The sequence below is a fragment of the Oncorhynchus keta genome, chromosome 22 (assembly GCF_023373465.1).
Source record: "Oncorhynchus keta strain PuntledgeMale-10-30-2019 chromosome 22, Oket_V2, whole genome shotgun sequence".
NCBI lineage: Eukaryota > Metazoa > Chordata > Actinopteri > Salmoniformes > Salmonidae > Oncorhynchus > Oncorhynchus keta.
The window spans coordinates 52,746,998-52,761,697 of record NC_068442.1 but is presented as its reverse complement, the minus strand read 5'-3'; the positions used below and the strand labels follow the sequence as shown (position 1 = coordinate 52,761,697).

Below are 14,700 nucleotides of genomic sequence, written 5' to 3'. Positions count from 1 at the left end.
ACTCTCTGGTTACCTAGGCAAGTTCCCTAGGTAACCAGAGAGTGAGAGAGAGAGAAGGACTGCTCACTAGTGTGCGTCCCAAATGGTGAACTGGTGGAAAATATTTCCTACTATTCTGTTTAGAGTCTATTTCCTAGTGTACTATTCTGATCAGGGTCTATTTCCTAGTGTACTATTCTGATCAGGGTCTATTTACTAGTGTACTATTCTGATCAGGGTCTATTTCCTAGTGTACTATTCTGATCAGGGACTACACTACACGGGTGAAGAGTAGTACGATCATCTACCTAGTCACAGTACCATCATCTATCTAGTCACAGTACTATCCCTCTATCTAGTCACAGTACTATCATCTATCTAGTCACAGTACTATCATCTATCTAGTCACAGTAGTCAGTAGTAGAGGATGAGACAGGGAGGACAGGGTGAGGCAGGGAGGACAGGGTGAGGCAGGGAGGAGAGGGTGAGGCAGGGAGGAGAGGGTGAGGCAGGGAGGAGAGGGTGAGGCAGGGAGGAGAGGGTGAGGCAGGGAGGGAGGAGAGGGTGAGGGAGGAGAAGCTGAGGCAGAGATGAGAGGGAAGGAGAGGGTGAGTCAGGGAGGAGAGTGAGAGGCAGGGAGGAGAGGGTGAGACAGAGAGTAGAGGGTGAGGCAGGGAGGAGAGTGTGAGGCAGGGAGGAGAGGGTGAGGCAGGGAGGAGAGGGTGAGGCGGTGAGGGAGGAGAGGCTGAGGCAGAGATGAGAGGGAAGGAGAGGGTGAGGCAGGGAGGAGAGTGTGAGGCAGGGAGGAGAGGGTGAGGCAGGGAGGAGAGGGTGAGGCGGTGAGGGAGGAGAGGCTGAGGCAGAGATGAGAGGGAAGGAGAGGGTGAGGCAGGGAGGAGAGTGTGAGGCAGGGAGGAGAGGGTGAGGCAGGGAGGAGAGTGTGAGGCAGGGAGGAGAGTGTGAGGCAGGGAGGAGAGTGTGAGGCAGGGAGGAGAGTGTGAGACAGAGAGTAGAGGGTGAGGCAGGGAGGGAGGAGATGGTGAGGCAGGGAGGAGAGGGTGAGTAGGGGAGGAGAGGGTGAGGCAGGGAGGAGAGGGTGAGGCAGGCAGGGAGGAGAGGGTGAGGGAGGAGAGGCTGAGGCAGGGAGGAGAGGGTGAGGCAGGAAGAGGAGGGTGAGGCAGGGAGGATAGGGTGAGGCAGGCAGGGAGGAGAGGGTGAGGCAGGCAGGGAGGAGAGGGTGAGGCAGGGAGGGAGGAGAGGGTGAGGGAGGGAGGGAGGAGAGGCTGAGGCAGGGATGAGAGGGAAGGAGAGGGTGAGGCAGGGTGGAGAGGGTGAGGCAGGGAGGGAGGAGAGGGTGAGGCAGGGAGGAGAGGGTGAGGCAGGGAGGAGAGGGTGAGGCAGGGAGGAGAGGGAGAAGGAGGGAGGAGAGGGAGAAGGAGGGAGGAGAGGGAGAAGGAGGGAGTTTATTCTTTTCACATGGTTGAAGAATAACTAGAAGAAGAATGCTTTATTGTCCATTCAGTCGCAGGGAAACATAAATGTGTGTTCTGCTTCATCCCAACCCCCTCTGGAGAACAAACACACATAGAGGTTGGAGAGAGACAAGCAGTGTTAGCAGCAGTAGTGAAGATGGAGTGTCCCCTCACCTCCATGCATGATTGATCTATTGATTGAAGGGCCACTCACCTCATGTCGTGCTGTTTCTCTCTGCTGGTTGAGCTCTCTGACCTGCTCAGTCAGACTCTTCTCTGATGACTCATGGGAACTCAGAGACTCCTCGAAGCGAGAACGCAGGGACTGCAGCTCACACCGAAGACCTGATATACTGTCCTAAAGAGATCGACGGAGAGAGGAAGGAAGGGGGAAACGAAGAGATCAAAAGGGGTCGAGATTTAAATATTTGTTTCAATGCTGGAGGAAAGAGCTTATAGTTATGTGTCAGTCTTAACAATGTTTTCTCTCTCATCTGCCTTCGTAGTCACAAACCAGTCATCATGTCTCCATCACGGTTACCGGGTTGAGGTCAATTTTAATTGAATTCAGTCAAATCAAGAAGTAAATCGACATTCCAATTCAATACAACTGAAAAGGAAAATATATTTATTTCATAAGTTTTTTCATTTTTTTTCCAAATAAAATCACTTCCAATTGACCCCAACCATCATGGTTCCCTACCTTGTCCTGTTCGTGAAGGCTCAGAGCATCTCTCCTGCCTCTCTCCATCTCCAGCCTTGCTGTCTCCAGATCCTGCTGTAGGCCTGCCAGCCTCTCTGTCAGGGCTGCCTTCTCGCCCTCCTTCTGGGACAGGGCCTGGGCCATGGAATTAGAGTTACAATTACATTATTTAGTCGTGGTGTTTAGTACTTAAGTAAAAAATACTTTAAAGTACTACTTAAGTTGTTTTTTGGGGGTGTCTGTACTTTACTATTTATATTTTGACAACTTTAACTTCACTACATTACTAAAGTAAATAATGTGCCTCTGATCTGGAGGACTCACTAAACAGAGAACATCCCTGGTTATCCCTACTGCCTCTGATCTGGAGGACTCACTAAACAGAAAACATCCCTGGTCATCCCTACTGCCTCTGATCTGGAGGACTCACTAAACAGAGAACATCCCTGGTCATCCCTACTGCCTCTGATCTGGTGGACTCACTAAACAGAGAACATCCATGGTCATCCCTACTGCCTCTGATCTGGAGGACTCACTAAACAGAGAACATCCCTGGTCATCCCTACTGCCTCTGATCTGGAGGACTCACTAAACAGAGAACATTCCTGGTCATCCCTACTGCCTCTGATCTGGAGGACTCACTAAACAGAGAGCATCCCTGGTCATCCCTACTGCCTCTGATCTGGAGGACTCACTAAACAGAGAACATCCCTGGTCATCCCTACTGCCTCTGATCTGGAGGACTCACTAAACAGAGAGCATCCCTGGTCATCCCTACTGCCTCTGATCTGGAGGACTCACTAAACAGAGAACATCCCTGGTCATCCCTACTGTCTCTGATCTGGAGGACTCACTAAACAGAGAACATCCCTGGTCATCCCTACTGCCTCTGATCTGAAGGACTCACTAAACAGAAAACATCCCTGGTCATCCCTACTGACTCTGATCTGAAGGACTCACTAAACAGAGAACATCCCTGGTCATCCCTACTGACTCTGATCTGGAGGACTCACTAAACAGAAAACATCCCTGGTCATCCCTACTGACTCTGATCTGAAGGACTCACTAAACAGAGAACATCCCTGGTCATCCCTACTGACTCTGATCTGGAGGACTCACTAAACAGAGAACATCCCTGGTCATCCCTACTGCCTCTGATCTGGAGGACTCACTAAACAGAGAACATCCCTGGTCATCCCTACTGCCTCTGATCTGGAGGACTCACTAAACAGAGAACATCCCTGGTCATCCCTACTGCCTCTGATCTGGAGGACTCACTAAACAGAGAACATCCCTGGTCATCCCTACTGCCTCTGATCTGGAGGACTCACTAAACAGAGAGCATCCCTGGTCATCCCTACTGCCTCTGATCTGGAGGACTCACTAAACAGAGAACATCCCTGGTCATCCCTACTGCCTCTGATCTGGAGGACTCACTAAACAGAGAACATCCCTGGTCATCCCTACTGACTCTGATCTGGAGGACTCACTAAACAGAGAACATCGCTGGTCATCCCTACTGTCTCTGATCTGGAGGACTCACTAAACAGAGAACATCCCTGATCATCCCTACTGCCTCTGATCTGGAGGACTCACTAAACAGAGAACATCCCTGGTCATCCCTACTGACTCTGATCTGAAGGACTCACTAAACAGAGAACATCCCTGGTCATCCCTACTGCCTCTGATCTGGAGGACTCACTAAACAGAGAACATCCCTGGTCATCCCTACTACCTCTGATCTGGAGGACTCACTAAACACAGAACATCCCTAGTCATCCCTCCTGCCTCTGATCTGGAGGACTCACTAAACACAGAACATCCCTAGTCATCCCTACACATGTTTGTAAATGATCTCTGAGTGTTGGAGTGTTCCCCTGGCTATCCATACATTTAAAAAAAAGAAAAGCAAATGTAAGGAATTTGAAATGATTTATGTGTTAAACTTTTGATACTTTATTTATAACCAAATAGTTTTATACTTTTACAAAACCCTGTAGCAACACCAGGGCTACATGATGGGAATAGCTCTCGCTGTTTCCCCTGTCCTCAGGACATGTAAAGATGTTCACACACACACACACACACACACACACACACACACACACACACACACACACACACACACACACACACACACACACACACACACACACACACACACACACACACACACACACACACACACACACACACACACACACACACACACACACACACACACACACACCAGTTGTTTTGTGCTCTCGGCCTGCAGCAGGCTATTGTTGCAGACTTGTTGCACCCGGACCATCTCTTCTTGCAGCTGCTGCAGGTCAGCCTGGCTCTGCAAACGCTGCTGCTCACAATGGGATCGTAGCTGGGACTCTGCACGCTCCCTCTGCAGGGTTAGGTTCACACACTGCTGTTCCTGTACATCACACACACACACAGACACAGACACAGACACACACACACACACACACACACACACACACACACACAGACACAGACACAGACACAGACACAGACACAGACACAGACACAGACACAGACACAGACACAGACACACAGACACAGACACAGACACAGACACAGACACAGACACAGACACAGACACAGACACAGACACAGACACAGACACAGACACACACACACACACACACACACACACACGACACAGACACAGACACACACACACACACACACACACAGACACACACACACACACACACACACACACACACACACACACACAGTCCTAATGAGAGGTCTGATGAGCATTTACGCAATGATCAGTCTGTACTGTAGAGATCAGTCAGTTATGTACTGTACTGTAGAGATCAGTCAGTTATGTACTGTACGATAGAGATCAGTCAGTTATGTACTGTACTATAGAGATCAGTCAGTTATGTACTGTACTGTAGAGATCAGTCAGTTATGTACTGTACTATAGAGATCAGTCAGTTATGTACTGTACTATAGAGATCAGTCAGTTATGTACTGTACTGTACTATAGAGATCAGTCAGTTATGTACTGTACTATAGAGATCAGTCAGTTATGTACTGTACTGTAGAGATCAGTCAGTTATGTACTGTACTATAGAGATCAGTCAGTTATGTACTGTACTATAGAGATCAGTCAGTTATGTACTGTACTGTAGAGATCAGTCAGTTATGTACTGTACTGTAGAGATCAGTCAGTTATGTACTGTACTATAGAGATCAGTCAGTTATGTACTGTACTATAGAGATCAGTCAGTTATGTACTGTACTATAGAGATCAGTCAGTTATGTACTGTACTGTACTATAGAGATCAGTCAGTTATGTACTGTACTATAGAGATCAGTCAGTTATGTACTGTACTATAGAGATCAGTCAGTTATGTACTGTACTATAGAGATCAGTCAGTTATGTACTGTACTGTACTATAGAGATCAGTCAGTTATGTACTGTACTATAGAGATCAGTCAGTTATGTACTGTACTGTAGAGATCAGTCAGTTATGTACTGTACTGTAGAGATCAGTCAGTTATGTACTGTACTATAGAGATCAGTCAGTTATGTACTGTACTATAGAGATCAGTCAGTTATGTACTGTACTATAGAGATCAGTCAGTTATGTACTGTACTGTACTATAGAGATCAGTCAGTTATGTACTGTACTGTACTATAGAGATCAGTCAGTTATGTACTGTACTATAGAGATCAGTCAGTTATGTACTGTACTATAGAGATCAGTCAGTTATGTACTGTACTGTACTATAGAGATCAGTCAGTTATGTACTGTACTATAGAGATCAGTCAGTTATGTACTGTACTATAGAGATCAGTCAGTTATGTACTGTACTGTAGAGATCAGTCAGTTATGTACTGTACTATAGAGATCAGTCAGTTATGTACTGTACTATAGAGATCAGTCAGTTATGTACTGTACTATAGAGATCAGTCAGTTATGTACTGTACGATAGAGATCAGTCAGTTATGTACTGTACTATAGAGATCAGTCAGTTATGTACTGTACTATAGAGATCAGTCAGTTATGTACTGTACTGTACTATAGAGATCAGTCAGTTATGTACTGTACAATAGAGATCAGTCTGTTATGTACTGTAGTGTAGAGATCAGTCAGTTATGTACTGTACTATAGTAGATAGAGTCAGTTATTACTGTACTGTACTGTAGAGATCAGTCTGTTATGTACTGTACTGTAGAGATCAGTCTGTTATGTACTGTACTGTAGAGTCTGTTATGAGGCTGCAGTAACCTAGTGGTTGCTGCCATTAACCGAAAGGTTGCAATTGAATCCCGATGTGACAAGTTAAAAATCTGTCCTTCCTTTCCGGAACAAGACAGTTTAACCCACTGTTCCCCTGTAGTCCGTCAATGTACATAAGAATTTGTTCTTTCAACTGACTTGCCTTAAGGGGCGGCAGGGTAGCCTAGTGGTTAGAGTGTTGGACTAGTAACCGGAAGGTTGCAAGTTCAAACCCCCGAGCTGACAAGGTACAAATCTGTCGTTCTGCCCCTGAACAGGCAGTTAACCTACTGTTCCCAGGCCATCATTGAAAATAAGAATTTGTTCTTAACTGACTTGCCTGGTTAAATAAAGGTTAAATAAAAAATAAAAAAAATAAAAATTAAGTTAAATAAAACAATTAAATGTATTGTAAGAGGAGTTTGATTCCCATAACTGTTGTATTTGACCTTGTCGACGTGTTCCTGCTCCAGTTGTTCTCTGTGACTGTGTTCTTTGGTGCTCAGGGCTATCCGGTGGTTCCTCTCTGCATGAGCCAGCTTGGTTTCCAGTTCCTCTCTCTCCTGCGCCGCCCGGGACACCTGCAGCTCAACCTCCGCCTTTAAACGGGCCACCTCGCCTGGACAGACACACAAGTTCACATGAATCTGTCATTTTACACTGATGTTTATTTACAATGGACAGTTAGCAATACGGTCCTTCGAGCCGGAACTCAATGCATTCAAGATTACCGCCATCTTTAAAAAAATATATAATAATAATAATTATCGTGAATTAGCAGAAAAGTGTATCTTCTCCTCATCAGTGTCTATCAGAGCGGTGGCGCGGTGTCCTCAGGTGTTATGTGTACCAAGTGACACCTACTCCTGTTGCCTGCTGCACTGCTGTTTGGATTCCACCTGGCGATCTGTTCACCGTCTGCCCTGGCCTGTCTCCCCCTGCCTGGTACAGGTACCCCACCACACCCCCTCTGTCTGGTACAGGTACCCCACCACACCCCCCTCTGTCTGGTACAGGTACCCCACCACACCCCCCTCTGTCTGGTACAGGTACCCCACCACACCCCCCTCTGTCTGGTACAGGTACCCCACCACACCCCCCTCTGTCTGGTACAGGTACCCCACCACACCCCCCTCTGTCTGGTACAGGTACCCCACCACACCCCCCTCTGTCTGGTACAGGTACCCCACCACACCCCCCTCTGTCTGGTACAGGTACCCCACCACACCCCCCTCTGTCTGGTACAGGTACCCCACCACACCCCTCTGTCTGGTACAGGTACCCCGCCACACCCCCTCTGTCTGGTACAGGTACCCCACCACACCCCCCTCTGTCTGGTACAGGTACCCCACCACACCCCCTCTGTCTGGTACAGGTACCCCACCACACCCCCCTCTGTCTGGTACAGGTACCCCACCACACCCCCTCTGTCTGGTACAGGTACCCCACCACACCCCCCTCTGTCTGGTACAGGTACCCCACCACACCCCCCTCTCTGTTCACCATCTGCCCTGGCCTGTCTCCCCCTGTCTGGTACAGGTACCCCACCACACCCCCCTCTGTCTGGTACAGGTACCCCCACCACACTCCCCTCTGTCTGGTACAGGTACCCCACCACACCCCCTCTGTCTGGTACAGGTACCCCACCACACCCCCTCTGTCTGGTACAGGTACCCCACCCACCCCCTCTCTGTTCACCGTCTGCCCTGGCCTGTCTCCCCCTGCCTGGTACAGGTACCCCACCACACCCCCTCTCTGTTCACCGTCTGCCCTGGCCTGTCTCCCCTGCCTGGTACAGGTACCCCACCACACCCCCTCTGTCTGGTACAGGTACCCCACCACACCCCCCTCTGTCTGGTACAGGTACCCCACCACACCCCCTCTCTGTTCACCATCTGCCCTGGCCTGTCTCCCCTGTCTGGTACAGGTACCCCACCCACCCCCTCTGTCTGGTACAGGTACCCCACCACACCCTCCTCTGTCTGGTACAGGTACCCCACCACACTCCCCCCTCTGTCTGGTACAGGTACCCCACCACACCCCCTCTGTCTGGTACAGGTACCCCACCACACCCCCCTCTGTCTGGTACAGGTACCCCACCACACCCCCCTCTCTGTTCACCGTCTGCCCTGGCCTGTCTCCCCCTGCCTGGTACAGGTACCCCCACCACACTCCCCTCTCTGTTCACTGTCTGGTACAGGTACCCCACCACACTCCCCCCTCTGTCTGGTACAGGTACCCCCACCACACTCCCCCCTCTGTCTGGTACAGGTACCCCACCACACTCCCCCATCTGTCTGGTACAGGTACCCCACCACACTCCCCCCTCTGTCTGGTACAGGTACCCCACCACACCCCCTCTCTGTTCACTGTCTGGTACAGGTACCCCACCACACCCCCTCTCTGTTCACTGTCTGGTACAGGTACCCCCTCTCTGTTCACTGTCTGGTACAGGTACCCCACCACACTCCCCCCTCTCTCCCGTGATTCCGCTCGCCTCCATCACACACTCACTGTTGGGGCGAGTGACTCTTTGAACTTACAACGGATAGCCCCAAGTCGTTATATATATTTTCATTGTACTTTATGCTATTTGTCTCATTACTCCTGCATGCTTTGTTGACTATGAACTTTCTTGTTTACCCAACCGTGGGACAGTGTTTGTTCCCACACTCATGACTGACTCTCTATTGGTTACACAGACTCTTGGCCTCACATCCTATTCTAACCACCTCTCCGCGGGCTTTGAATTCATAAAAAAAAGAGTTCAGAGCTCTCCCTGTCCTTTGCCGTGCCCTGATTGTATTACTGTTGATGATGTCAGGAAATGTTCATGTACATCCTGGCCCGTCTACTGTTGCAAGGCCCCATATTCTGACTTGTGCTCTAATATCTGCTTCACTGATTTTTGCTCTCGTTAAAAGCCTGGGTTTTCTGCATGTTGAGCTTATAACCTAATATGGATCAATTGAAAGTGTGGGTTCACAGCTCCAATCCAGATGTGTTGGTCATTACTGAGATGTGCTTAAGGAAGAGTGTTTTGAATACTGATGTTAACCTTTCTGGTTATAACCTTTTTTAGCAAGACAGATCGTACAAAGGTGGTGGAGTGACAATCTTTACCAAGGATCACCTTCAGTGATCGTTTGTCTCCACCAAGTCTGTCCCCAAACTATTGTATTTGCTGGTTTTAAGCATTACACTTTCAAATATCTCTTTGTTGACTGTTGCGGGGTGTTATCGTCCTCCATCAGCACCGGCCAGTACCCTACCTGCCCTAAGCTCTCTCCTGTACCCTCCCTGCCCTAAGCTCTCTCCTGTACCCTCCCTGCCCTAAGCTCTCTCCTGTACCCTACCTGCCCTAAGCTCTCTCCTGTACCCTCCCTGCCCTAAGCTCTCTCCTGTACCCTACCTGCCCTAAGCTCTCTCCTGTACCCTACCTGCCCTAAGCTCTCTCCTGTACCCTACCTGCCCTAAGCTCTCTCCTGTACCCTCCCTGCCCTAAGCTCTCTCCTGTACCCTCCCTGCCCTAAGCTCTCTCCTGTACCCTCCCTGCCCTAAGCTCTCTCCTGTACCCTCCCTGCCCTAAGCTCTCTCCTGTACCCTCCCTGCCCTAAGCTCTCTCCTGTACCCTCCCTGCCCTAAGCTCTCTCCTGTACCCTCCCTGCCCTAAGCTCTCTCCTGTCCCCTACCTGCTCTAAGCTCTCTCCTGTACCCTCCCTGCCCTAAGCTCTCTCCTGTCCCCTACCTGCTCTAAGCTCTCTCCTGGCCCCTCCCTGCCCTGAGCTCTCTCCTGTACCCTACCTGCCCTGAGCTCTCTCCTGTACCCTCCCTGCCCTGAGCTCTCTCCTGTACCCTCCCTGCCCTAAGCTCTCTCCTGTACCCTCCCTGCCCTAAGCTCTCTCCTGTACCCTACCTGCCCTAAGCTCTCTCCTGGCCCCTTACACTAAGTCTGAATTTGTCCTCCTAGGTGACCTAAACAGGGACATGCTTAAACCACCTGACCAAGTCCTAAAGCAATGGGACTCCCTCAATCTTTCTCAGATTATTACCAATCCCGCAAGGTATGACTCCAAACACCCAGAAAAGGCTACTCTTCTTGATGTTATCCTCACAAATAATTTTGCTATCAGTCTGGTGTTTTCTGTAATGATCTTGCTGATCCTTCTGTAGCTCAGTTGGTAGAGCATGGCGCTTGTAACGCCAGGGTAGTGGGTTTGATTCCCGGGACCACCCATAGGTAGAATGTATGCACACATGACTGTAAGTCGCTTTGGATAAAAGCGTCTGCTAAATGGCATATATTATCACTGCTTTACAGCCTGTGTTCGTAATGGCTGCTCAGTGAAGTGACCTGTCCTGATTTGTCATAGACGCTCGCTAAACAACCTTCATGACCTGGCCTCTGGAAATTGTTACAGAATCAGCCTGATCCTCTGTCGAAGACGCTTGGACCTTCTTTTTTTTTTATTTTCAGTGGTCTTGTTAACGAACAAACCATCCCTCATAAAGAAGATTAGAATTAAAAACAGGTTCAGCCCCTGGTCAATCGTGATCTGGCAGAGTTACTCCACCTTAAGAAATCCATTTGGTGAAAGGCTCGGCACACTCATACTCTCGTTCAGGAAAATGAGAAATAAGGGCACTCAGGTTGTCCGGAAGGCCAAAGTTAGTTGCTTTAAGGAGCAGTTCTCACTCTGTGGGTCTAACCCCAAGATGTTCTGAAAAATGGTTAAAGACCTGGAGAATAAACCCTCCTCCTCACAGCTGCCCATGTCCCTTAAAGTTGATGTGGTTGTTACTGACAAGATGCACATGGCTGAGCTCTTTAATCACCACTTCATTCATTAAGTCACTCAGCCATGCCTCCTTGTCCGTTCAACATTTCCTCATCTCCCACCCCTTCTAATGTGACTAGCCCTGATGCTCCTCCCTATTTTTCCCACTGCCCCGCTACAAAGTTTCTCCTGGCAGGCGGTCACTAACTCTGAGGTGCTAAAGGAGCTCCTTAAACTTGACGCCCAAAAAACAATCTGGGTCAGATGGTTTAGACCCTTTCTTCTTTAAGGTTGCTGCCCCTATCATCACCACGTCTATCTCTGACCTTTTTAACATGTCTCTCCTCTCTGAGGAGGTTCCCATTGCTTGGAAGGCAGCCAGGGTTCATCCTTCATTTAGAGGGGGAGATCAAGCTGATCCTAACTGTTATAGGCCTATTTCTATTTTGCCCTGTTTATCAAAAGTGTTGGGAAAACTTGACAGTAATCAACCGACTGGCTTTCTTGATGTCTATAGTATTCTCTCTGGTATGCAGTCTGGTTTCCACTCGGGTTATATATGTGTCACTGCAACCTTAAAGGTCCTCAATGATGTCATCATTGCCATTGATTCTAAGCAATATTGTGTTGCTATTTTTATTGACTTGGACCAAAGCTTTTGATACGGATACCATTCCATTATTGTGGTCCTGGTTAAGGAGTTTTGGTGTCTCTGAGGGGTCTTTGGCCTGGATCGCTAACTATCTCTCTCAAAGAGTGCAGTGTATAAAGTCAGACCATCTGCGGTCTCAGCCACTGCCTGTCACCAATGGAGTACCCCAAGGTTTGAGTGCCCCAACCTCTTCTCAACTTACATCATCAACATAGCTTAGGCAGTAGGAAGCTCTCTCATCCATTTATATGCAGATGATACAGTCTTATACTCAGCTGGACCCTCCCCGGATTTAGTGTTAAACACTCTACAACAAAGCATTCTTAGTGTTCCAACAAGCTTCCTCTTCCTTTAACTGACTTGCCTAGTTAAATAAAGGTTACACACACTCACACTGACCAAAACGTCATTTTGTTGGCATTTACATGTAAAATACTGTACAATCAAAACAAAATACTATATTTCTTTAACTTATTTGCTGTGCTGTTTCCTTGTTTATTTGTTCAGTCGTTTCATTCTCAACCAGGATTTCATCATACATGACAAGCAGTGAAGTTTCAGCTCTGTCTGTCCGTGTCCTCTCTTCCTCGGTGCTTCACTGTGTCAGTTTCCATCTTGTCCAGCTCTGTCTGTCCGTGTCCTCTCTTCCTCGGTGCTTCACTGTCACTGTGTCCGTTTCCATCTTGTCCAGCTCTGTCTGTCCGTGGCCTCTCTTCCTCTGTGCTTCACTGTCACTGTGTCCGTTTCCATCTTGTCCAGCTCTCTCTGTCCGTGTCCTCTCTTCCTCGGTGCTTCACTGTCACTGTGTCCGTTTCCATCTTGTCCAGCTCTGTCTGTCCGTGTCCTCTCTTCCTCGGTGCTTCACTGTCACTGTGTCCGTTTTCATCTTGTCCAGCTCTGTCTGTCCGTGTCCTCTCTTCCTCGGTGCTTCACTGTGTCCGTTTCCATCTTGTCCAGCTCTGTCTGTCCGTGTCCTCTCTTCCTCGGTGCTTCACTGTGTCCGTTTCCATCTTGTCCAGCTCTGTCTGTCCGTGTCCTCTCTTCCACGGTGCTTCACTGTGTCCGTTTCCATCTTGTCCAGCTGTGTCTGTCCGTGGCCTCTCTTCCTCGGTGCTTCACTGTGTCCGTTTCCATCTTGTCCAGCTCTGTCTGTCCGTGTCCTCTCTTCCTCGGTGCTTCACTGTCACTGTGTCCGTTTTCATCTTGTCCAGCTCTGTCTGTCCGTGTCCTCTCTTCCTCGGTGCTTCACTGTCACTGTGTCCGTTTTCATCTTGTCCAGCTCTGTCTGTCCGTGTCCTCTCTTCCTCGGTGCTTCACTGTGTCCGTTTCCATCTTGTCCAGCTCTGTCTGTCGGTGTCCTCTCTTCCTCGGTGCTTCACTGTGTCCGTTTCCATCTTGTCCAGCTCTGTCTGTCCGTGTCCTCTCTTCCACGGTGCTTCACTGTGTCCGTTTCCATCTTGTCCAGCTGTGTCTGTCCGTGGCCTCTCTTCCTCGGTGCTTCACTGTGTCCGTTTTCATCTTGTCCAGCTCTGTCTGTCCGTGTCCTCTCTTCCTCGGTGCTTCACTGTGTCCGTTTCCATCTTGTCCAGCTCTGTCTGTCCGTGTCCTCTCTTCCTCGGTGCTTCACTGTGTCCGTTTCCATCTTGTCCAGCTCTGTCTGTCCGTGTCCTCTCTTCCACGGTGCTTCACTGTGTCCGTTTCCATCTTGTCCAGCTGTGTCTGTCCGTGTCCTCTCTTCCTCGGTGCTTCACTGTCACTGTGTCCGTTTCCATCTTGTCCAGCTCTGTCTGTCCGTGGCCTCTCTTCCTCGGTGCTTCACTGTGTCCGTTTCCATCTTGTCCAGCTCTGTCTGTCCGTGTCCTCTCTTCCTCGGTGCTTCACTGTGTCCGTTTCCATCTTGTCCAGCTCTGTCTGTCCGTGTCCTCTCTTCCTCGGTGCTTCACTGTGTCCGTTTCCATCTTGTCCAGCTCTGTCTGTCCGTGTCCTCTCTTCCTCGGTGCTTCACTGTCACTGTGTCCGTTTCCATCTTGTCCAGCTCTGTCTGTCCGTGGCCTCTCTTCCTCGGTGCTTCACTGTGTCCGTTTCCATCTTGTCCAGCTCTGTCTGTCCGTGTCCTCTCTTCCTCGGTGCTTCACTGTGTCCGTTTCCATCTTGTCCAGCTCTCTCTGTCCGTGGCCTCTCTTCCTCTGTGCTTCACTGTCACTGTGTCCGTTTCCATCTTGTCCAGCTCTGTCTGTCCGTGTCCTCTCTTCCTCGGTGCTTCACTGTCACTGTGTCCGTTTCCATCTTGTCCAGCTCTGTCTGTCCGTGTCCTCTCTTCCTCGGTGCTTCACTGTCACTGTGTCCGTTTCCATCTTGTCCAGCTGTGTATGTAACATTTCATGTAAACCCTGCTTCTTGTCTGCATCAAAGTAGCGGTCCTTGTACCTAGCATCGAGCATGGTGACGACACAGTAAAGAGATAATGCCTGTTAAAGAAGTAGCGGTCCTTGTACCTAGCATCGAGCATGGTGGCGACACAGTAAAGAGAGAATGCCTGTTAAAGAAGTAGCGGTCCTTGTACCTAGCATCGAGCATGGTGGCGACACAGTAAAGAGAGAACGCCTGTTAAAGAAGTAGCGGTCCTTGTACCTAGCATCGAGCATGGTGGCGACACAGTAAAGAGAGAACGCCTGTTAAAGAAGTAGCGGTCCTTGTACCTAGCATCGAGCATGGTGGCGACACAGTAAAGAGAGAATGCCTGTTAAAGAAGTAGCGGTCCTTGTACCTAGCATCGAGCATGGTGGTGACACAGTAAAGAGAGAACGCCTGTTAAAGAAGTAGCGGTCCTTGTACCTAGCATCGAGCATGATGGAGACACAGTAAAGAGAGAATGCCT

The 14,700-nt window shown here is 49.3% G+C and overlaps 1 protein-coding gene across 2 annotated transcripts in view; it reads right to left on the bottom strand.

Moving 5' to 3' along the window:
- The window catches only part of crocc2 (ciliary rootlet coiled-coil, rootletin family member 2), a 207,308-nt gene that overhangs the window by 63,818 nt on the left and 128,790 nt on the right, over positions 1 to 14,700 (bottom strand). For both annotated transcript variants that reach the window (XR_008075929.1, XM_052475603.1), the window contains exons 20-23: positions 6,842 to 7,011; positions 4,385 to 4,564; positions 2,155 to 2,289; positions 1,666 to 1,809 (exon numbers count right to left, since the gene is read on the bottom strand). Coding sequence is in view for 1 of the 2 variants with exons in the window: in XM_052475603.1 (XP_052331563.1) it covers positions 1,666 to 1,809; positions 2,155 to 2,289; positions 4,385 to 4,564; positions 6,842 to 7,011 (629 nt within the window). In the remaining variant the exon portion in view is untranslated. The remainder of the gene's footprint in view (positions 1 to 1,665; positions 1,810 to 2,154; positions 2,290 to 4,384; positions 4,565 to 6,841; positions 7,012 to 14,700) is intronic.